Raw genomic sequence first — 25,203 nt, 5'->3', positions numbered from 1 at the left:
ATTCAAGCTTTTTTTTCTTTTACAAATCAATTACTTAATTAAATCTCAAGCAATGGAGGGACCACTGGTGACTGAAATAATAAATTGATTCCTAACCATGCAAAACCTAAATGAGCAGCCGAGCAGAGGAAGCTCAAACACATCAGTTGTATTCTTTGGAAATGAGTTGGGAGCATTATTGAGTTTCCGCAGCAACGGTATGAAAACACGTTTACATATTGTTGTTGATGTGTGAGCAGCTGATGAGCGAAGGAAAATAATCAACCTCAACTTAAGTCACTTCATTTTATTCTTTAATAATGTGTATCATAGAATATTATACAAAACAAGATACATTTTATTCAAATGTATCTTGTGTGATGCTTTGTACACCACAAATATCTCAGTATTATTGGGGTTTTTAGTTATTTTTAACCTCAACAATGATGATTTTCAGCTTTACTTTTACAAATGCGAGGGAAGGTGAGCTCAGCGGTGAGATCAGCCTGATAATGAACGTGATCTTAATTGATCTGCCTGGTTAAGTAAAGGTCAAATGCAATAGAAGTAAAATCTCATTCCCTAAATGGCTCTTGGCTTCTCTGCTGAGGTCGCTGATTCACTCCCTCTCTCTCTCTCTCTCTCTTCCACCTGGTGCACTCTCATCTCACATTAACTCTAGTGTTGATACACTCCAAACAAAAAAGTGTCACAGTGGATTACTCTTCACAAGCATACGCTGGTGACGGCTTCACTTCCTTTCCTAACATATATACATTAATTCAGGAAGATCTGGAAATGAAAATGAATCTAAACTATATAGAACTATATCTGCTTAAGTGTTTTGGTGCAGTCTCCTCCTGCATTTGGACCAAATGTTCCATGGGCTACATGTTTTGTATAAGAGTTGATTTAGTTCTGGTAGATTTGGTAGTTGTAGTGATGGCTCAGCTCGATACCATGTTCTCTTCTCTGGTAACGATATCACAACCTGGAGTATCTGTCAATACTAACATCAGCCCAGTACAGTACTGATGCATATGCCACCGTAACCGATACTTCAACTGTTTCCATATACTGTAGAAAAAATAAACTGCCCATATTTTACACACTGTGTTTCCTTAGTATTTAACGGTGGTGCCTTAAAGCAAGTCAGTTCTTGGTTTAAATCCTGGTTTAACTCAAGCCTTCCTGTGTGGAGCTTGAATGAGATCTAGAGATCAGATTTAGGCTAGTTTAAATGGAGACACTTAATAAACCTTAAGGCCCAGGTATACTTCCACATTGCCACATATCACGGACCCTGTTATACTCGCGCATCAGGGTCCTGTAGTATCTGACTTCACCAGAGGGGGGCGGTACAAGTCTGGACCAAGGAAATAGGACACATTCCTACCAAAGAAGAAGAGAGCGACGCTTTAGCTTCCTCGGACACATCTGGTTCGAGCGGCTTATCACCTGAAAGAATCGGGCAGGGGAGTCGGGGTGTCTGCCGGTTTGAGGGTCGCCATGTCGAGGCTCGGGTGACTATCCTTGCCGAGTACTTCCTCTGTTGTTGCCATGGTTTTTTCTGCTTGGCGAGTGGAGCTTAAAGAAAATGTGTCACTGTCTACACACCCACACAGTTCCAAAATCTGGGCTGCATGCGCACAATGAGCATTGGGTCAGCCCCCTGTGCGCGGGAGTATACCAGGGCCTTTAGTTGTTGATGATAGACCTCAGTTCCATGAGAGAGAATAAAATCTACAAATTTGTTGAAAACAAGTGTATCAATAAGTGCCAGAAATGCCTTAGCTAAGGAGTCCGAGGACTTGTTTAATTAAATGGATATTGGGTGAGATCTGAGATGAACTCACCAAATTCTTCAGGGAATTTTGAGTAGGGTGCAGCATTGGTAGCTTTTGGTACTTTTCGGTGACACTAGATTTTTGTGGATACCAAAAAACAACAAATATTCTCAAAATATCACAAAGACATAAAGATGGCAGGTTGATTGATACATCACGATCCAATTCATTCATTCGGACTGTTGATTTTAAGCAATACAAGAAAAAATGGCCCCATCCTACCTTAAAGGCAACACCACCCCCTTGTTGAGGTCTGATAAATGTTAGTGTTGATGTGTTCATGCCATCTTCATTAATACTAATATTGATATTAATACTAATACCAATTGATGTTACAGTCATTGTAACCATCTGCCTCTTCTCTATTAACTTCTGATACAATTCCGGCTATTTTTACATTTTACATTTCCATATTTTATGTTTCCACTTCCTAAGAAGCTCCATCATCACAATTCTACCAAAAGTTTGTAAATGTACTCATTAGGCTATGACAAGAACATTTTATTCTTAAATCACAGGTGTTACAAACAACTAGTAATTATCAGTGTGAAATGAACTTCTACTGTTTTTCAAACCGCCCTCTTGTCCTATGTCTCTCTCCTGCTTTCCTGCCCCCAAACCTTCTCTCACTTTCTCCTCTCTCATGCTCATTTTACAAGCCACCCCCCAGAACCCTCTTAGCCCTCTCCACCCCGTTTATTGTCTGTACTCTGCTCTTGGCCTCGCATATATCTGCATAGTAATAGGCCGTTAATTAGCTCTAGCCAATGTTCCTGTGTGAAGATGGTCGTAATGGAGTGGGCTTGGAGAGAGAGCTCACCTGGGCCACTTCTCAGGGCCTCCAGGCCTAGTTCAACAGCTCTGATTCATTTTGTGTGTGTGTGTGTTGCTGTGTATGTCCTCTTTTTTCATAAACAGGCACACTACTGTTTAAGCCTTTGATGATGGCTTTGCTGGCTCCCTCGGGACTGATTAGGACTGTTCAACTACAGTTCCGTTACTGCGACAGTAACCCCACCATAACATCATATATTATACTCCATACTCTATACTCTGCCATCAACCCTTAAATCGAAATATTTGACCCAACCAGCAAAAAGCAATGTGCAGGAGTACATAGGCAGGTAATGGACTTGGCCGAGGTAAATTATAGACCAGTCTCCCAAAAGCAGACACAGAGACAGCCTCAGATGCACATGCAGAGCTGCCTACAGCCTTGTGCAACATGCCTAATGGTGGATACAGTACGTGGTCAGCGTCACCCACCATACACATTCCCATTCAAACACACATGAACAGGTGCACACACATAGAAACAGAAGGCGCAGACTTGAAACGGCAAATTACACCGCAAGCTATTTGCATACACTGTTACAATATTAGACATTTGCATTAAAAAGGAGGTTTGGAATGGTTTAATTGAGCATGCGGGTGGAGGAATAATTCATCTTTAAAGAGGGGAAGAGAAGCAAGAGGGAGAGTGCTGCAGGGGGAGTGGTACAAGGAAGGGAATTCACATTCCGTAAGAGCTCTAGAGGGAAAAGACAACTGTGAAAGAGGAATGAAGAGGGAGAGTTATATAAAGCTGAGTGTTGGGTGAACGAGAGCGAAAGATTGTGGCCCATTGTGTCAGGAATAATGCGTCCCACACAGTTAAAAGATTTGCACCCCAGACAAAGGCCACCATGACCATTTAAATATGAAAGACTTGAAATCTATGCAGTCAAAAAAAAGACCACTCAAGGGAGGGAACCTGCCCACGCTCCACTGCCAAGTAAGGGTTGCCATTTCCAGGCTGACCATTGGCTGTTGCCTCCAGCGTCATCATGTTTGTAACAGTACAGAGTCCATTTGCTGAAACACTTGTTTGACACTCACAGACTCACTGCTTTTGGACGTCACTGTGACAAGATGCAGTAATATCTCATAATGAGTCCCCCACTGAGAATCTAAACTTCTCATCAGGCTCGGCTGCTGCATAACTTCATGATATATGTGCGGCTATGTTTCTGCACTCTTTATTAGATAAAACACAAAGAGGCCTACTCAGATGGCACAGCAGACGCTCTTATCTGTCTTCTAAAAGCTCTCTCTACATAAAAGACTTGGAGATATTAATTCAAACCATGTGCAGCTTTTAATCAGAATCGGAATCAAGACCTGATTAGGCATCAAAGATTCTTGCTCTTTGCTTTAAAATGTGTCACTGGGGTACTTGATTCGGGTTAGCACTGTATAGATCACATATAAAAGGAGGACATAGTCTTCCATTTGCCAAATAAACGACTATTTTGAAGCCTTGAGGTTCACAATTTGACCGGCAATTTGACCAGTTTTAGAAAGCGGAAGTCAGTCACATGCTTTCAACTCATTATGTGCCATGATTTATCATCTATTTTCCTCAAAATGTGAGTATAATTTACAAAACCGATGTCATGTGCTATTGAATACTAGAGGAAAACTAGAGTTTGAGATCATTAACCCCTCACTGTCATCAAAATTAAACCATGCATTGCAACAAACGGAAATACAGTTAGACTCTACACTGATAGCGCCACTCTTTAGATCCCTAGATTGGCCAAGCAATGTACTAAACGAAACAGGAAGTGCAGTGTAAGGAAGGAGTGACAAAGGAATGTTATTTAAATTCACCGCCTTGGTGTGATAGTGGCTGTTATTAGAGTATGACTAACGGATAGCCATAATCTGGCTGTCATCTGATCACAACTTGGTCGTATGACTATCACGTTCTGCATGAACTAAAGCAAAGCAACATTTATTAGTCAAGAGACAAGTAGGGTCATTTTTCTGTTGACGTAGAATTGCAGCTTCATCTGTGACTTTATCCACTTCAACCAGAATTAAATGAGCATATGATCATTCATATATGCTTCACTGCAGGTCTGTTCCATGCATATCAACAGCTTCCATTGATCCAGCCTCTCTTGAACAAACGCTCTGAGAAGATGAAAACCCATTTGACCTGACTGTGTTGCTAGGCCTTGTTAAATAGCAGGGGATTTCATTGATTACATTGCAGCAGCACAGCCACTTACCCAAGCCAGTTGTCCGGGCATTGACAGCTCTACTGTAGAACAAGTCTCCACTGTCCAGGTGACCCAAAGGAATGCTGAGATGTCAACATGGGTGACAGCGTGTGTGTGTGTGTGTGTGTGTGTGTGTGTGTGTGTATAAGTGCATCTCAGCCAGTGAGTGTGTGTTATCTTAGACATGGGCATGTGCACACTCAACCCTCTGAATGTGCACGGATATGTCCCTGCAACAAGAAATCGATAAACCCCGGGGTTAATAGTGAGGAGGAACTGGCTTACCAGCTCTACTAACAAACACCACAACGTTAGCATAACCCCGGTCCACCTTCCTTTCCGATGGAAATCCACTGGCATTGATTAGGAACCTCACACTGCAGTTCATTCTTGTCTCACTAGCTTATCGCAGGCTGCATGAAGACCCCACTGTCACTTCTTCACTGTAATACGGGCGATTTAGGACTTAACCCTCGGAAATCTGAATAATCCAAGGACAGTGGGACAAAGACAGAGAAAGGATTAGCCTGAAATCCAATTTAAAAGCCAGTCTTCCTGGCTGCAGGGCGGAAGAGTGAGCTGAGCTGTTGACTTTTGGTTTGGAGGACCTGGATTTAAACCCCCATGGTGGCTCATTACCGGGTGTTTTTGAGTTAGACTTGGCAGTGATCACTTGTCAGTTAAACAATGAAGGTAGTCTTATAGTTTGTATTTCCTCTGATAATACATGTAGAAAGTTTGTCAGGTGGAACTTGTTCCAAGTCAAAAACTCCAGCTTCATGTTAGCAACTTCTTTACAGGTTTACTACACAACTGGCTGTGTGGTCATAATGTCGTAATATAGTACATGTGTACATATACATTTATGGATCCTCTATATATCGCAAGTGGATCCAGATATGGGCAGCACACTGTAGTGGATGTCATTCATTTAATCTTTTCAACTCTGATTTGATTGAGTCATCTTTCAACCCAAAGGTTGAAGGTTCAATCTGTGTCCCTGGGCAAGACACTTATACCCAAGTTGCTCCTGAGGGCTGTTCCAGCAGTGTGTGAATGGGTATGATAGGTGTGTGATAGAAGATACGCCGTATGAATGTGTGAGAGAATGGGTGTGAATGGATGAACGTGTCAAGCAGCTTTGTGTGGTCTTAAAGACAAGAAATATAGACCGTTTATTATGTTAGTCTGACTAAAACTGGACTTTTAAAATACACTAATTCACTCATTGTGTAGTGCTCTATCCTCCACATGAGGAGCAGGAGCAGCTTGTAAAATACGTGTTAATCCAAATTATATTGGTGCACAAGAGAAGAAGACAATAGCGAGACAAATAAAGGACTGAGGAGGAGAGCGAATGTATGCGCTGCCAGATTAAAGTAAATATTTTGATGTTAATGGAAGAAAGACTAGTCACAAGCTTACGTTTTCTTGATCTATGTCATATTAAGTCAACTGTAAAATGGCACAATCAATTGATTCCCTGCTTGTGCTTGTATACTGGGAAAAGAGTGTTACTGGTTTTGTTGTCCACAAAAACCCTGCTCCCAGCCCTCAACGTCTTTGGTGGTCAAAAATCAAAGAACTGCTGTAGTTCCAGATAAGGCACTAGCGTGGAAGTGGCCACCTTGTTGGAAAAGTGTTGGAAAAATGTGGAAGTTTGTAAGCACTCGAGGAAATTATAGCTTACACGATCATTTTAACATCAAAGTTAATACATGTTTATCATGTTTCTCATCCCATAAATGCTAAATAGAGCAACAAAGGGGAAAAGGAGCCTTTGAATTGTTGTGCTAACATCACCTGTTCTCTTGTATTCATGCATGTGAGCCTTGCTTTTGTCTCATAAACCTTGTTTGAATGTGACATATATTTACTTTGTTGTTATTTTAAAAAAACTGGCTTATCTTGGTCTGCCAGCTTAGTTCTCCGTAAGCCTTGCAGCACTGAAAGTATAAGAGGAGAAGTGTAGATCACCACGGATTCTTTTTTCCTCTGTTTTTCTCTTGGCTGTTTTCTCTGGGCCTCGCTGACAGCTGGAATAAAGTCTTAATGCACAAGGCCACAGTTACACCTGTCATTCCGACCTTATTTCCAGTGATCTGGCCATAAACATGTGATGTTGTGCCACTGTGGTGACACATGTCCACACTTGGCCTGTCAGAATCTCATACACACTTCCTCCCATTGAAGGTTTTCTTTTTATCCGTGCTTCCAGTCTTTCTGGGTTTAACTTGACAGCAGTTCTCCCTGAGCGTGTCGTATCTAATCTATGATGAATTCAGGTCATGCTGCCTGAGTTTCCATCAGTGCAATGTAACCTGGTGATAATGAACAATTTTAAATTTCCATCGGGGCATCGTAACCTTGCTATAATCAACAATTTTAAATCTAAATGTGTTTGTCTCCGAGATGCTGCCACACATTTTCTTTTCCATTTGTTCTCAGATAAAAGCATGTAATATGGCTGAAATTAAACAATTATATTTACCCAGCACAGAATTGACTAATGACTAATGCAAGTTCATGCTGCATTAGTCATTTGTTTCCAGCAGTAAAGTGACTTAGAGCTACAAACAAAGGAGCACTGGAGTGGGGTTCATTTTGCGTCTACAAATTTACTTGGAGGTTATAGATTTAGCTGAATTTATACTTATGGTTTATCATCCTGAACACACTTTCCACACAGTGCTGTTCATTCGACTGCACAGCAGTCTGCCCTGGTCCTCCTTTTGTGTCCAAGATCATGCACTATAAGCCCTTGTGATGTTGGACACTAAACAGCAACATGGGGTGAAAATACCCCTTGTACCCCCCTCTATAACCATCTTATGTTCTAAAGATCCAACCTTAAATGGATTGAAATGTGAAGTAACATCCTGTGACCAAGATGCTATAGTTCTTTCTGCAATTTGCATGTCTTAAATTCCCAAGTGGTCAGGATATAAAGATATAAAAATAAATATCCACTTTTTTCCCTGGGTGTGTTCTTTTGTGCTGAAGAATAAAAACATTTGCTCATGAACAATCTAGTGGAAACATTGCATTCAGTTTCAGCTATTTTTGCAGCTCATGCATGTATTTGCTGTCCACACGGACTGAAAAAAAACAGATGCTACACAAATTATTGACTTTTCTTTTATTATTATTATTATTATTATTATTATAGTATCTTGACTGTTGTTATCCAAAGTGAATGTTGCTTTCAGCCCCTGTGTTTCTCTCCTGTCGTTCTCTCCAGGTGTCTGTCGTGTGTCAATGGAAACTTCCCCTGTTACTGGTGCAAATATCGCCACATGTGCACACAGGATGCCAGCGACTGCTCCTTCCAAGAGGGACGAGTCAACTCCTCCGAGGTGAGGGTTTAAACCCATACACACACACACACACAGACACAGCCCTACTACTATCTGAAAGACTGTCTGGGGCTGCGAGCCATTCAGACAATGGAGGAGTGTTAAGAAACGATGTGCGTCATGAGGTGTTTAAATACCTGCTCCAGCCAGCAGGAGCGCTACTGAGTGTGGGCTTTAACACGCACACGCTTGCAAATCTCGACTTTGCTTAATATAAAAAAGAAGTCACCAGAGCGTCTTTTAGCTTGATGGCATGGCTAACAGGGGACCTGAAAAATGTCCACTGTTCAACGTGGAGTCCCCTCTTTGTGAGTGTGTAACGACACCGAGGTCCCCTGTTCTACTGGTTCACGAGTACACACACACACACACACACACACACACGGCCACAAAAATCCATGGGCACATGTAGTCAAACATTTCACAAACACAGAGACACAGATTTCCGAAACACAGAGCAACACATGAATATATTTACAAGTATTAATGGACACATGCACACACACACACACACACACACACTATGTATGGTGGCATAGTAATCCAGAGCATGCAGCTGGGACCTGTACACCATTTGAGTGTGCGTATGAATGAGTACTGCCTCAATTGGCCCAGCAGCAGATGTTGTACTCCAAGCAGAGCTGGATTTATTTACTTATAAACAAGGCAGAGGTGAATGAGTATGCAAATGGCTGCGCGCACTGTCGTCCCAAATGTTATATTTGCATGAAAACCAACATCCATCCGCGATGCCGACTGCCTTCCACAGTTCCTCTGTTTCCGCCTCAGTCTCGAACTCTCACTGTCGCTCATGCAAATACAGGAATTACAATGACAAAGAGGAATACACGTTCTCTCTTTCATTCTTTGTTTTTAATTCATGTTCACTTCCGACAGGAAGTCCAAAATCAATTGTCTGCACCTTTTAAAATGTGTTTGTGTGCAAACACGCGTGTACCAAAGTATAGCTATTTGGATGTGAGTATGGCTGTGCATGTATTCTGTATGCTGATGTAAGTATGTGGAAGTGAGTGTGTACCATCAGTCTGTGGCCATCTTTATTTGACAAGAAGACCTTGTTTGTGTCCTTGTGGTATAAAATATGCTAAGAAATTGAGGAGGGTGTCAGTTTTCAGATGCACTGTCACCATGTATCACCAGTAGGATGTGCCAAACAGCCTATAGGTGCATGACACCAGTGTATTTACTTAAAATAAAATACAAACTTACAAACCTTTCTTTTACTATCATATATAACATTGCTTCCCAAACATTTTATACAGGGACCCACTTTTTAAAGATGACAAATGATCTGACCCAATTCAAAATATAAGTCGCGTCCAGAACAAATTTGTGCTTGATAATTCCGCATGAAACAGCATGAACTCACATTTAAGAAGCAGGAAAGTGCAGATGTTTGATGTCCGGCTTGTTGAGTCAAAGGTGTTTCACACTCGTAGTGTTTCAATTCCGCTTCTCCAGCTCTTCCTCGTGCCCCCATGTCTAATGTGACTTAAAACATTTAAACGTCATTTGGGGGAGGAGAAAATCAGCGCCCCATGAGCTCCTCCTGCACTTGTGCACTTTTTTAAAGCGTCTATGACCAGAGAGCACCACCTCTCAGCATCTTTCCACAAAGGTGGAATATTCACGATCTGCATTTTTATTGCAGACTTTACATTTTACTCAATAACTGTGCAACATTTTCCTTGCTCATTAAAAAAATATACATTTTAAAAATATTTTTCAAGTCAATGCAAGCCTGCGATTCATTTGCATGCAAGACTGTTGGGGCAGCACCCTAGTGCCCCCTATTGATGAGCCGCATGGTGATATTTGTGTGTTCTAATGTCCAGTTGTGGCATCAGTTAAAGGGAATTTTGTGTATGTGTTTGAGAGAGAGTTTGTGTGAAAGTGGGTGAATGGATGTGATATACACTGACCCCACTCACCCTGTCGTCTTATCCACTTGTAAACATGCAGCGCTGACATCCGTCCTCGTCTTATTTGAAGAACCACACCAATCCAGCTTTTTATTTTTGCTCTCTGTTTCCTCTCTTGTTCTCCTTTTTCATATCTCCTGATGGTGCAGCTGCTACCATGGTAACCAAGACACTTTGAATGGCAGGGATGGGTTCTGTGAATTTTGATGACACACACACACACACACACACACACACACACTCACACCTTATCTTTACATGGATTATTGGTATTAATGCGGCAGAATGTGAAGTCACAGCTCTGGGCTTTTCTGATGGATGTGTGTGTAGTCTCGTGTTTTCTCTGTTGTTGAATGGGTAACATTTTGAAGCACTGCTTCAGCCAGCAGCAGCAGCAGCAGTTTTTTTTTGTAACACATTTATCTCCCCTAGCCTAGATTTGTTTCCAACATGCCATCCACAGCCCCTGCTAAAAGCAATATTGCCCGTCTTCCCCCCTGTGTCATTAGCAGTTGGTTGCCAAAGTGATGGAATTCACACAACACTGGTTGTCTTCCCAAAGGTATTTGTCATATTTCTTCAGGCTGACTTCACTTCATATCTGATGAAATTTATAGCATCTGTGAATCGAAGCCACATGTAAATCATAAAAACACGCTTACTTACTTGTGTGTGTGTGTGTGTGTAAACAGATAACCACCGATGCATAATTCGTGCCTTCCTAAAGTAAAAAAGAACTCTCTGCCATTACTTCCGGGGTGTGTAAATATATATAAAGCAGCTGTATTGTGACAGCGGATAAACAGAGAGACACATTAGGAGCGACCAGGCGGAAAATTGCCAAGAGTCAGAGAAACACTTGAGAAGGCCATCACCAGAAAATGTGTATAAACACAAACAATGGGAGAAACAAACACCAAGACAAATCAACACGGAGACAAACAAATTTGCTCCGCTTCAGTGAATCTCAGCATTGAGCTGGTAGAACAGACTGGGCCGACATTGGGCCGTAGGGTTGGTTCACTTCATTCAGATTCAAGGAAACAGGAAACAAATACTTGTATCGTTAATAAATAAGCTTGAATGGTGTTTTCTTATTCGTTTATTGATCACATTTGTTAATTCATAATTAGTTTAGTATTCATTTTTCTTTGAGTAACTGCAGCACAAGATTGACAGCAAAGACATGAGAGGGCAGCTCCAGACAGGAACGTTGATAATAAATTACATTTTATTTTTTATGCGCCTGTAAAACAAGTGCTCATAACCATATACAATACAGTAGGTCAGTCGTCCCAAACCTCAGATGTGATTTATAGCAGTGAACCGGCAGCAGGCGTAGCAGACCTTCATTTTCGTTGTAAAAAATAAAAATAGGTTGTAAAGGAAACTACGACGGTCAATATCAGTTTCACACGGGCAACACATGATGAACGGCTTTTGTCGTTGTTGCTGATCCGTTCATCCTCCGCCTAACACACACTGTGTCACTCTACATGATGTGTTACCTAAATCTGTTCTTTGCTCCCGCCATAATAACCAAGTTTGCCAGAGGTCTTCTAACAGTGAACTGTGACTGTGGGTCATCATGAGCTGCTTTGTCAGTAGAATGTCACGTAACTCCATGCAACAATACTGTACCATCATGAGTAATGACCTCATGCTGGTGATTGATGACAACTATATGTATCAGTGGATCATCATAAATATTTGTTCTACAAAAACTAGCTCTACACCCCAGATTATCTTCAATTTCTTTTTTTTTAAGATATTTTTTTGGACAGTTGACTGTGAAAGGTGGAAGTAAACCTGGGTTACTACAAATGGGCTCTTTGCCTACCAACTGAGCCGTCCGCCGCCCCGGTCTTCGTTTTCAGAACTGTTGCATCCATCCTCACTGATGCAGACCCAACACTTTTAAGTGATTTGCTGGACTTTGAGTAGTTCCCTCTTGAGTGTGTTCCCCTACATGTACAGCAATACTTCCTAAAAACTATGAAAAGTAGGGTTGGAGATTCGAGAAAAACTGTTCGAGCAGGCTATATTTTGAATTCAGAAGTCCAATCCCTTTTCTTCAGACTTCCCTCTGAAGCTACTCCTCCAGGCACAGGAACGTGGAACAAGCACGGATTCATGAGTACTGCGCAGTGTGATACTGGAAAACAACACAATAGTCTCTCAAAACATCACAAAGACATGAAGTTAACCTACCTGTCCAGTCGAAACAGGGCCACCATGGCACCACTCTGCAGTCCTTTCTGGGCATTCAGTTGTTGCCACCGTTCAAACGCAGCACTCTGATGTTCACTCTGGTCTTCCCGCATCGGCGTCTTGAATGTTTAGCAAGCTAGCATAATCTCTGGCGTTGCCTTCTGAGCATGTGTGATTAATGCACGAAGGGGGGTAAACACATTAGGTGAAATGTCTTTAACAAATCTGCAAGTGACATTTGGAGAACTATGGCGGGATGAAAGGGATTCAACATGTTCAGCATCTCCACGACAGTATTTCTGATGAACAGGCCACATATCATTTGCATATCTAACACAAGTCTACCCAAACAAATCTTGTATTAGATCTTGTATAGATGTCGGAATATTAACTAGCTCTTGATGGCCAAAAGAAACCTTACAAGAAAAAGAAAAATCACATTTCATCAAACAACTGGGAGGACATTCCATTGGACAGGTGCCGTTAGAAGACATTTGTGCAGGAAGGAGCTGTACGTCATGAAATGGAACTCCATACCTGTGTCCTAGAGATGCAGAATAACAGCATAGCAAGGAATGAGAGAAAACGCTCCGCCACCATGCACCTCCTCCACTTTCCTCTGCCCACACCGGACAAAAGTATGTGAATGAACACCTCAAGAGCCACAGATGGTCACCTTACAGGGAGAACACTCATACTCACCACAAAGTTGATGGTCGAGCTCCCGTTCTGTTAGGGTAAGGTAAACCTCGTCATTATGGATAACTATTACGCTTATTACATTCACTCCAACAGGAGAGTGGGACTGGCTCTGACTCCATCTATTACCTCACCTGTTTCACCTTGGAACATAACAGGAACCACACCACCTGCACTGGCATCGTATATTGCCCTGGATATAAAAACTGAAATGCAGAATTGTCCATCATGGACCCCATTACGAGTGATACTGCTCTGCTTGAAATGGAGCATATCATGGTTCTTGCCGCAATGACTCTCCCGAGTTGTAAACCTTCGTCTTATGATCTCCACTGTCCTTTGTTGCAGCGTTTTTTGAGTTTGGTAAGCTTTTCAACCGATGCCCTCTGTCCTCCTGGGTCACCTTTATTCTTGCCACCAGTGGAAACACATTGCTACCCATATTTTTTGTTATTCAGTGCAGTGATATTTGAACACCTGATGACTTTCACCTTTCTGGATCAATTTGCTTCTCATGCGTCAGCAACACATTGTTGATTTCAGAGGGGTTTTTTGTCTCAAGTGTAGCTTAAAGTATGTATTGATTAAGGTCGGATGTGGTGATGAAGACTGTGCCGGAGTGAAGTCATGTGAATCTGTGGAATGACATCTTCATAATGTATGAGCCACTGCTTGTTCTGCATCAGCTGCTCTGAAACTGTTTGACTCAAGGCACTGACCTTTATAATAAGTGAAGTCCCTGTTGCTGACTGTCTCTTTCTTTCTTTCTTTCTTTCTTTCTTTCTTTCTTTCTGTTTTCCTTCCCTTCATCAATTCCTTTCTTTGCATCAGTGGTAGAGCAGTTCGTTTCAATTCAATCCATTTCATTCCAAACAGAAGGTCAAGGGTTTGATCCTGAGCTCCTTTCCTCCTGGCTGCTGTGCTAGCAGAGAGTGAATGTGTGCTATATGAATGTGTGAGTGTAAGGTTGTGAATGGGTGAAAGGTATAATTGTTGTATCAAGACTAGAAAAGTGATGTATACTAAGAACAGACCATTTACCATTACTGTCTTTATATGTCTTCTTTTTTATATTTCTTGAATATTCATTTTTGTTTGTTTATGATATGAGACTAGTTTATAATGTTCTTAATTTGTCTTCCATTTTATGTTGCCTTACAAAGATGCACCTGGCTTTCAATTGACTCCAATATAAACCCACTGCTCAAAGCAGTGAAGGGATAAAATAAAAATCACAGATTGAGTTTAGCATTAGGTGGAAGGATAGGACTGAGGTTAAGGTTAGGGGCCAGGATAGGACTGACATTAGGGTTAGGATTTTCTGTCCTCTTCCATTTCCTCCCTTTTGCTCCATTCAACCCTTATCTCTTGTTTCTCTGCTCTTCCTCCTCCTTCCTCTCCTCTTCCTGACCTCCTTAGAGCCAGTAAAATACATGCAATAGATCCATGATGCATTGTTGCAGCGCAGTGATGCTGCCTTTGTAGCTTAGCATCATTGATAATCATTAGCAGGCTGTGTTGGGCCCCAGATGTACTGAAGGTGAATATAGATACGTGGATCAGCATTAGGTTCCATGCGGCTAATTAGAGGATGAATCACCATGATGAGTGACTTGTTTGGATGGTCGTATGTTTCTGTCAAGCCACCGCACTACACTGTAGGTCCCACCAGCACGGGTATGCAGCCACGAGCCAACCTCTCAGTGTCACTGCATGAACCCCGCATTCATCGCATCAGCCATCGCCACATGGCTGTCCCTTTGTGATCACATTCCCCCGCGTTCGCACGCTCGTTATTCCCTCAGCAGGTCAGTTAGCAGGAGACAGGCTCCCTCTGGGTGTGTCTCGTTGCTATGTGTGTCAGAGTTGCAGCTCTCCTTCCAGCAGCGCTATAATCAAAGCTGGTACATAGCTCACAGCTCCGAGTCACCCAACTCAGAGACTCTGGGGCTGGAGGAGCAGCCTGCCACTAATAGACTCTGCAGTGTGTGTGTGCGTGCGTGCATGTGTGTTAATTATTCAAAGTGAATTAAAGCTTAAAGATGCATCTCCAGATGCCTCTCTGATCGCTGGCGTGTTTAATGGAGAGAGACAGATGAGATGGGAAGCGAAAGGTGGAGCATCCACAATAAAACATTAGGGGAGGAGTGAGGCAGTGGCCTAGTTGTTGGAGAAGAAGCAAGCTTGCTAAAACAGCCACGGGTCTCATTTATGAAGCTGTACACACACACACACTGCATACCAAAAAGAGGGTGGGGCTGTCTATCATCCTGTCTATCATCCTGTGCGTCTCCCTTTAACAAATCTTACTGCAGTTCAGTGCACATTTCACGTGCAGCGGACTGACCAGAAGAAGAGGGCAGTTTGATGAAAGGGAGTAGAAGGATGGAGGAGTGGGAGGAATATGTTTACGTATTCAGGAGATGAAAGGATTCTCAAGGGTTGTGACACCACCTCGGTCCCTGTGTCTTCTTATCATCTACTCAATAATTCCATGTCATTTAATGCTATCTGTCCTACTTCCTCTCGCTTAGAAGCTCAACTGCTTACTTTAGACTTCTAATACTTACTTCTATTTGCAGAACATATATACACATAGGAAATATTCAAATGTCACTAGTGATTAAGTTGCAGAGGATTGAAAGCCAGTTTTCTTTTTATTTCGCACTTCATAGCTTACTCTACTTATGGCCTCCCCCATCACTACATACAAGACGGTAAAAAAAATATTTTTGATTATAAACTGAGCCCAGTGTATGTATATGAATATCAACAGTGCAGCCTGACATGAATCCCTTACGTAGTATATTTTAAAACCTCTAATTAAAACCTCATAATTTTCCTCGTCTCACTCTACTCAGGATATAAAGTCGGAAAAAGTAAATGTCAATATCATGCTATTCTAAGATAATTAGCAAATGGAATATTCATTACAATATTAAAATGTTAAAAAAAACAATGTTTTTCTATACATATCTACAGTGATGTTTACCCAAATAGTTGTGCAACAGGTGGCAGCAGCACTGAAATATACAAGGTTCCTTCAATGCATCACCAGCAGGCATTTGTTTAGTGGAGTTTGCAGAAGTAATCAAATTTACGAGGTTCATTGGATGCACCTCTAAGCTCAACAGGTCGTGGACTCCACTGTCACTAGTTTTCATGCGCTCACTCGTTCATGGATTCAGCAGCAGTCTGCATAGTTTTTGTCTTTAAACAGCTGATTTTGTTTTTAATTAGTGGGAGAAAATCACAAAAGTGGCCCTTAAATGAGCAAATACAGTCATTAACCCTTGATATGTGGTCGGCTCGCTACTAGCCAGCAGTAACCATGGCATCACCCATGATCAGAGCCAGGGTAGAACGTCCTATAAGAGACGATCAATCAGCCAAAGTGATTTATTAGTTGACCTGTAATTCTTGTCCTTCATTGTTCTGCCCTTGTTTGTTCAGCCCTTATTTTCCCTACTCTGTAAAGCAGCCGTGGGTACATTGAAGTGTTATTATTATTATTATTATTTCTCCTCTCTCTCACCAGTGGCTTAATAAACCTCACTCCCATGTTGCTCATGTGCCACTCAGGCACATGAGTAATCATATGTGGGAAATTTGTTTTGAAAGAGTTTTGATAGTGTGCAGCGTCTCGGTGGATAAAGGTAATGGCCCTCAACCTGCTGAATGGTGCACTGAGGAGGAGCAGGAGGGGAATTAACCCGGGGTGTCAGTAGTCTTCAGTGTTTTAACAGAGCATCAGCACAAAGGAAAAGAATAATATTCATGAAAATGCAGTCATTAAGGACTGAAATGTAGTGCCAAGTAAAATTGGATGGTTTTTTTTTAAGAACATGACTTTCAATGTACTTTTCTGGAGCCTGGAAGATGCTGCTCGATGCTGCATCAAAAGCTTCAAAGCTATTTATTATTGTTGTCTTTCTTGCGAGTTCCTTGACTTACCTGAAGTGCACAAAGAACTAAAGTGGCCCAATGTACAGTATGACATGCTGGTGTTGTCAGTGTTTCTGCTTGTTGACACCTTTGTCTTTAAAGAATGAGATGAATACAACAATGCCCTTGGAAGGGAAGTTTTACCTTTTGATACCATGTGCTTTGAGGAGCGCAAAGACTTAAATAAAATGTTGCCGTATAGTTCGTAGTGAAAAAACAGCAATAATAACAATAGTAATAGTAAGTTTTGATACCCAAAGTTAAGGACACATTTTAAAGGTGTCTTTAATATTCAACCCTGCGGCTGTATCACCTTTGACAGATCCACCAAACAGGAACTGACAGATCTCAAAGGCTGTCGAGGAATGCTGCATTCTCTTTGAAGGGAATTTACATATGAGTCACAGAGAGAGACTTCTGAGCACACTCCTGGTCTCAGAAAGGTACTCACACTCAACTTCAAGTCAAACCAGTTCAAAGTAAAAATCATTCCAACATGCGTGTGCGTATAAATCCATTTTTTTTTTCCTCCTTCTGGAGCACAATTCACATAATACGCGTATAGTAAAAGTAACGGAACGAGCCCTTTGTTCTTCTCCACATGTTGTCTATTGATCGATAAATCGTACAAAGTGCAAGCTGCATTTCTGTCGATGAATTTTTACAGGCTTCATGTATAACACATGCCGTCGAGGTTCATAGTGTGTCCTTCCATTGTCGGCTGGCTTTGTTGTTGCCGTAGCGCGGCAGCAGTGTGGACTCCTCTCACGCTGAGACACGAAGAAGAGAAAGGTAATAACCTGCTTCGATTGAAATTGTCAAGTAGGACAATTAAGAAATAATCAAACTGGCGACATAAGCTGTAATTAGGTCAAAGTGCTGCTGATGTTTGTGTAAAAATAAACCATCTCCGCAGCAAGAGAAAATAATTCTGCGTTTTATCTGCCACGCTTCACACGTCTCGCTCCATATCCCCTATAGTCGCGGGCTGCAGAGAGTGGGTGGACACTCCAAAAGGCTTCTAACGTGGTTCAAAGTGTCTTTTATTGAAAAGAGGAACTCGTAGTATGAGTGTGATGGGGTGCCTGCCCTCCTTCCACCTGAGACTATAGAACTGAGGTTCATTTGAGCAAAATAGATGAAAAGTTTTCTTTTTTCAAATGAAGCGTGTGTGGGGGAGGGGAGGGGGGGAGTCAAAGAAATCTCGAACAAAGATGAAACGGGTCTGTCACAAAGAGAAGCGACCGCTTTCAAAAGTTTCCTGCCCTCGTGAATTTTGCATGCGAAGATTCTGTTTTACATGATTTATTGTGAAGTTGTCTGTATAGTGTGTTGCTTAAACTCTTCCAGGCTAAAAAAGATTTCTATATAATCTTGCCTTGAGACTAAATGTAGAAAAGAACCCAAATGCATGCAGTCAGTGCATTAATCATGGACTTCCTGACCTTGAAAAACTGGCTGAGTCTCAGGTGGGTCAGAGAAATCTCTTCTTTTTCACTGGGTCATGGTCTAAAATGGGGATTTGGAGTCTGGTTTTGGCTGGTTCCCACATGACAAGGAGCACTTTGTCATTTTCTGCTCACACGGTTTTAACGGAGTTCATCAAATTGTGGCGCCGCAAGCTGGGGGGAAAAAAAGAGAACAGAGGGCTGTTTAGTGAACACATCCGAAATAACTCATTATCTGTCATGTATCTACTGTGTCACCCACAGGAATACACACAGACTGCGTATCTTTAGAGTCTCATATCGATCCGCCAACTGATTCTAATCAGCTACATCCTGCTCTTTGACCGTCCGGACTTGATAGCATCCAGATAGACCCACAATCAGCCTTGGTCATCTGAGATAAGACTCAGCGCACTGCTATTCTAATGGAGACATGTGTGATGAAGAGCTCTGTACAATCTTTTCCCAGCAGTCACAGTTTTTTTTTGTTTTTTTTTTTATTTTATTTTTTTCACAATAGCTTGTTAGCTTGATGGCTTACTATTATGTCGAACTGTTGGGCAAATGCAGGCATTTGAAATTAATTTGTTTAATTTTATTTTATTCAGTCCGCACAAAATGATGAAATGAGTGTAAACAATATAGACTTAAAAAATCAAAAGTGTATTTGTTCAGTGAGTAAAGAGGGCCTGGGCAGAAAGCCTGCCTATATTCTTCACTTTAAGCTGCTCTCATTCATACGGAAACAACAGAAAACCCTCTTTTAATGGCATTGATTCTTAATCTCACCCCAACAATAGAAACAATTCTCCTGTAAATCAATCAAATCCAATCATAGATCATATTTTATATATACTGTATATATGTATATATGTATTTCTATATACATATACATATATGTATGTATATATATACATATATGTGTGTTTTTACTAATATTACATTAAAACTTATAGTGTATGAATCGATTTTGTTGAAACTGCTATTGACGTAGATCCACTTAAATTTATAGGGCAACTTTGTAATCATAGAGATTTGTGTTGATACAGACAATTTTGCAGCAATCACATAGTGTGTAAAACAAAACAAAAAAAAACCCCGGGGTTTTCTGCTCATATTTAATGAATTTCTGTCAACTGGGTCTCTGGCCCTTCAAACATGACAAAGTAGGCAAGACTGCAAGGTCTATTTTGTACATCGATCCGTCCGACAGTGATCGCAGCCGCTCTGGCAAATGTAAAAAGTAGAACTCTGACTGACACATAGCTGATGGTGATATTTATTCCTCTGCAGCAGCAGTAAACGGGACACGCGGGCCCGCCAATAACTGCTGTGCTCAAACTCAATGTGGTGTTTATAGCTGGCAAACGCTAACATTAACTCCGAGGGCCACGGCTATAAAGATGTAACACTCTAGTTAAGTCAGAGTCTGGATGGTCTGTCACTTCTTTCACCTGACTCTTTTAATATCAGGTGAAATCATAAAGTCACACCTCCTTCAGTCTGGGCCTTTTTTTAATTAAAAAAAGCGACGTTAAGTCCCATAATGTGGCTCGATACACATATTTAGCTCCCAATAACATCAGTTACACCTGGATAACACAAAAACACAAGGTGAAAGCAACAAGTTTATTAGTCGGGGCCAATAATAGCACTTTTTACTCCTGCACAGCAAACACCTTTCTGCTGATGTTAACAAAGCTGAGGGGTTTTACGTGGTGGCAAGGTCAGTCTGTACATTAAGTTAAAAGATTCCACACCAGATTAAGTTAGACGAGATAAACTTAGAATTACTCAGAAACAAACCACAGTCCATAAGGTTTCCTTTGTGATACAGTATAGGCCTCTCAAATATGACTCATAAGACCACTCTTGCCTGGGGTGTCCCAGGCTGTTGCGTCTCAGTGCAGATGTGTAATTTCAGGGAAGAATCCTCCTTTGCACAGAAAGGGATTCACTTTATGGCTCGTTTGGAAATGTATACATTAATCAATGGGGTTTATTTACAAGTAACATTATGCCTGCTAGGTACAGTACAAATGCCCATTTAACAGCGCACTAAACCTAATTAAGTTTAATGCCTGAGTTTCCGCCAATGAGCCTTTCTCGGAAAAGCCATGTAGTGCATTCACACCGAATGCTAATTGAAATACACGTGCAATGACATTGAATGCAAAGTTAATGATGTAAACATTGCCTTGATGCGAATCATTTATATATAATTCGCTTTATTCGCTCTGTCGGGAAGTTTGAACTCAAGGACAGAACAGACTAACAGTAGTGAGACGTGTTCACTCACTCACTCACACAAGTGAGCACAGCTATTGTGAATGCACCATAAGAAAGAAGAGAAGTGCATTATTCATATACGTACAGTAATACACTGCTCATATCAAACACACTATCCTATAATACAGCTGCATCTGCTGCAGTGATCGTATCAGTTCATGTCTGGCCCATGTTCTCTGCTGTGTCCTCACACGACAAAGATTCACAGCAGCCTTTTAAGAGTGTTGTCCTGTAGCTGAAAGAGCTCCCCTCCCTTTTGACCTGACTTCACAGACACAGAGAGGGAAAGGGTAGCCAAGTTATGAGGGGAGCGAGAGAGAGAGAGAGAGAGAGAGAGAAAAATGCTCAGGAGGAAAGATTACGCTAAATGTGAGGAAGTGTTTCCACAGATCTCGGAGGATACAGCCCTACAGCTTGTCTGTGAGTTGATGGAATGGCGAGATCTACTGGGACTGCTCCCATGAACCATTGCACATTATAGTGGTATTCTCTGGGGTGTGTGTGTGCGTGTGTTACCTTGTGTTTGATCCATCCTTTAAGGGTATACGACTATATACGTGTCTAAAATTGAAACATTGCTCATCAGATGACTCCTCTCTCCTGGGAGATGTGCTCATCATATCCTAAGCTTAGCGTGGATATATGTGTGTGTGCTGGTCGATGGGGTCTCGGCCCTTTCCTTTTCGGAATTGGTTCATTGGACTGTAACGCTAATCCTTGGAGACCCTCTACGCCGCGCTGACCCCCCTTGACACTCACACCCATAGACAAACACACACAGGCTCCCTCATCCATCATACTTGGAGGATGTCAGTGCCTCAGCGCGGTGGCCTCATGGGTGAACGCCACCAGCCAATCGGGGCTGCCGCCTCATCTCTGACATCAGCGTCCACATCGGCGTGGATGTCTCCATCCTGATAAGAAATCATTTGAAGTTTAAAAAAAAACAAAAAAACAGTGTAATCAGGTGACATGATGACTCTAGTTGTGGTGCGGCGTGACATGATTTAAGTAAAAATATTGTATTAAGTATTGTGTTATTTTCTTTCCTTTCATCCCACACACAAATCCTCTGAAGTGTCAGGATAATTAAACTTTGTACACATATTTGTTCTCCTGCCTCCATATATACAGTTGTACTGCGTTTCTTGTTCTCAGCAGTGTTGTTGTTGTTGTTGTTGTTGTTGTTGTTGTTGTTGTTGTTGTTGTTTTGATGGCCTGTGCAGTGTCTCCCTCCCCTAACGACATAATGATGCAGCGGCCAGTAAAGAGTGAAGGGGATAAGATGAGAGGGAGAAGCAGGGGCTATAAGAGGAGAGGAAAAGTCAATATGAAGATGCTGCTCAGCCTCATAAACAGCTGGAGTTCCTGGCTGCAGGCAGCGTGGTGGTTAAATAAGCAGCAGAGCAGGTAAAAAACAAGGAGGGAGGGAGGGAGGGAGGGAGGATCAGATGAAACAGATTTGGAAGGTGAAAGAATGAGTGAGTGAAAGTGAGAGGGCAGCATAGATGTTAGTTCCCAAATCTTGGGAATAATGACTGTAGTATTCTAACCTTTTTCTTTCCCATTCTGTTGTTCATATTTCCTGATTTTATATCCGTAATCTACCGCTTTATCCATCACATGACAGGATACCTTCATGGGTCATGATACAATCTAGTCTATACATACATATATATATATATATATATATATATGTATATATATATATATATATATATGTATATATATATATATATATATGTAAGCTATTGTATAACTATTGTGTAACTATTATAGTATAACTATAAGTACAGCAATTAATCCGCATCACATTCAACACTCAGCAACTGTTTCTGCACAGGTTTGTGTGTACAGACATACAGACGCCCGATGCAGCAGACAAAGACATTTTCTAGTTGCTCGAGAAACGCTCAGGTTTATCTTGGCAGCATGGAAGGCTAACTTAAAGTATTTCTCACTCTCCCAAGGCTTACCCTCCCACCTTTGATCACAGTTTTCTTGTATTTGGCCCCAAGGCTACTATAAAACACTCCACAGGCCTTAGAGTGCACTAGCTTACTGCACAGAGCCAGAGGGGAAGATTTAGACTGGTGTGTGTGTGTAGTTGAAGTTAGTGTGTTTGTCGTTTGTCTATCCACTGTGTTATGTGCATTTTGGGCATATGTATCTAAAGGTGTGTGTATTGCCCATCGGGGAGGTAGTTTGGAGAGATGTAAGTGGTGTGTATGACTCCCGTGTTGCAGCGCTCCACCTCTGCCTCGCTCTGTTGGGATCCTGACCTCCTAGACTCTCATCCCCCACTTTAATAAACGAGTGTATGGCTCCCAAGACCTTGCATCGCCTCCTCATCTCCTCCCCTCCTTCCTTCTCGCTTCACCCCTCCTCACCTCTTCCTTATCCGATGGTTTATGTCAGCTCATCCTCTGCATCACTGTTCATCCCTGACTTACACTGCAGTAAATTCATATCTCAACGAGGTGCTCCTTTGTATGTAGCACATCATTCGGCGGACAACAGTGGCAGACAGCCTCCGCTGGACATCTCTGATGTTGCGGACTTATAGTAACGTGATGGAAATGGACGCTGAAATGAAAAGTCTGTAAACGAGGCGTTATTAGGAGAGAGAGAGAGAGAGAGGTAAAGGGAACTTAAACAAGGTCAAGTGCGAGTGTGAGGATGAAAGAAAAGAGTGGAGTAAAAGTGAGGGATTATAAGAATCCCACAGGTAAAGAGATTGTTGTGATGTATTGTGTGGAACCGCTGTGCTATCTGATGCAGACTCAGCTCCAACACCTGTCACCACTCCTAATGAAACAACTCCCACAATCCTCTGCTCCTGAATCTTTTGTTCTCTCCCCCTTCCTTCCTTTGTGTGTGTGTGTGTGTATGAGTGCTTCTCCCTTCTTTTTTTTTTTTTTCCTACATGCGTTTGTGAAATTGTGAGTCTTTGTGTGAAAGCCCATGTGTGGGGAAGCTCTTTGTGTGTGTGTGTGTGTGTGTATCATCGTGTCCCTCGGAGAGATTTCATGTTGTGCTTTTTATCCTGACTGATGCATCAGTAATCAGGAACAGACATTAGAGGTGTGCGTACTTGTGTGTGTGTGTGTGTGTATTTTCACACCATTTCAGTCTTTATAATGTCCATTTATTCAGATGCTGCTGTGTTACCACTTCCTCTCTGGCAACAGTATGCAGGACTGTATGTAGGGTTTAAAAATCTGCTTCCCTTTGCTCACTTTCATCTCTTTTTTTGTCCAATGTGACTGATTAACATACATTAACGGTAACACTTTGAAATAAGGGTACATTAATTAACATTACTGATGTTAATGACACTTAAAAATTATATGTTTTTTAAGTAACTGTAAATACCTTTCTTTAGTTTTTCATTACAGGTCTCTCTATTTCCCTTTTGTATAATATCACAAAAATAATCATGACTACTACAATAATTAAGCATTACTTAAGCACTTTGCCTTCATTAATGCTCCCTGTGATCTATTGTAGTCTAAAACATATATTCCTTAACCATGTATGAAAGAGTCCATATAAGCATAACTTAACTTTAATTGAGCCTTTGGGAAACCACTTACCACCTCATTTTAATACTTTTTAATGTATTTGTAAAATCTTTGTTAAGCGATACATGAGACTTCACAATGGAGGGTTGAATGAAGGTTAACAATGGTCAATAAATGCTTAATTATACTATACTATAAGTAATGCTTAATACTCCAGTAAACAGTCAATATTTAAACAATAACTGACGTTACCACTAGCTTTATTAACCCTTGAATAATGTGTAAATTGATAACATTATTAAATTCATGTAGCCTTATTGTACGTGTTAGCAATGTAACCCTCTCCATTGATTGGGTTGATAAGACATTGTAAATTAACCCCAGCCATGGGGGGGCGGGGCACCTCCAGGGTACTCCTAGTGCCGGTCCCAGCCTGGATAAATGGCAGTGTTCAGGAAGAACGTCTAGTGTAACAAAAATCAATACCAAATCAAATATGTGGATCACTGAAAAAGCAGGTGATCCGCTGTGGTGGATCTAGACTCAGTGTGCCGTGTATGTACAACAATTTGTATTTAGCTTTGTATTACTAGAGTAGGGGTAGTATTTTTGAAAAATTGTGCTTCCCAACCTCAGTTTCCCCTGAGTTGAGAAATATCTTTATCTTCTTTTCTTTGTATCCTCCCCCTCCATACATTATCCATACTGCTTATTCTGTAGGGACGCTGCAATAAATCCCAGATGACATTGGGTGAGAGGTCGCAACCTATGAGCAATTAAGAGTCTGATCCCTGTACCTGCCTGTCCACGCAGACGCACGGAAAACATGTGAAATCCACACAGAAAGGTTCCTGGTCAGTCGAGCCAAGAACCGTCTGGCTCTCTCTGTACATTAACTGTTTGTTTTTTTTTTAT

The 25,203-nt window shown here is 41.5% G+C and overlaps 1 protein-coding gene across 2 annotated transcripts in view; it reads left to right on the top strand.

The window, feature by feature from the left end:
• LOC122776787 (plexin-A1-like) overlaps window positions 1–25,203 on the top strand; it is a 239,030-nt gene that overhangs the window by 131,392 nt on the left and 82,435 nt on the right. For both annotated transcript variants that reach the window (XM_044037510.1, XM_044037509.1), the window contains exon 9: window positions 8,115–8,229. In XM_044037510.1, the coding sequence (XP_043893445.1) occupies window positions 8,115–8,229 (115 nt within the window). The remainder of the gene's footprint in view (window positions 1–8,114; window positions 8,230–25,203) is intronic.

This window comes from Solea senegalensis, linkage group LG11 (assembly GCF_019176455.1).
Source record: "Solea senegalensis isolate Sse05_10M linkage group LG11, IFAPA_SoseM_1, whole genome shotgun sequence".
Classification (NCBI taxonomy): Eukaryota; Metazoa; Chordata; class Actinopteri; order Pleuronectiformes; family Soleidae; genus Solea; species Solea senegalensis.
Note: the sequence above shows the minus strand (reverse complement) of the source record. Positions and strands in the feature narration are given on the sequence as shown.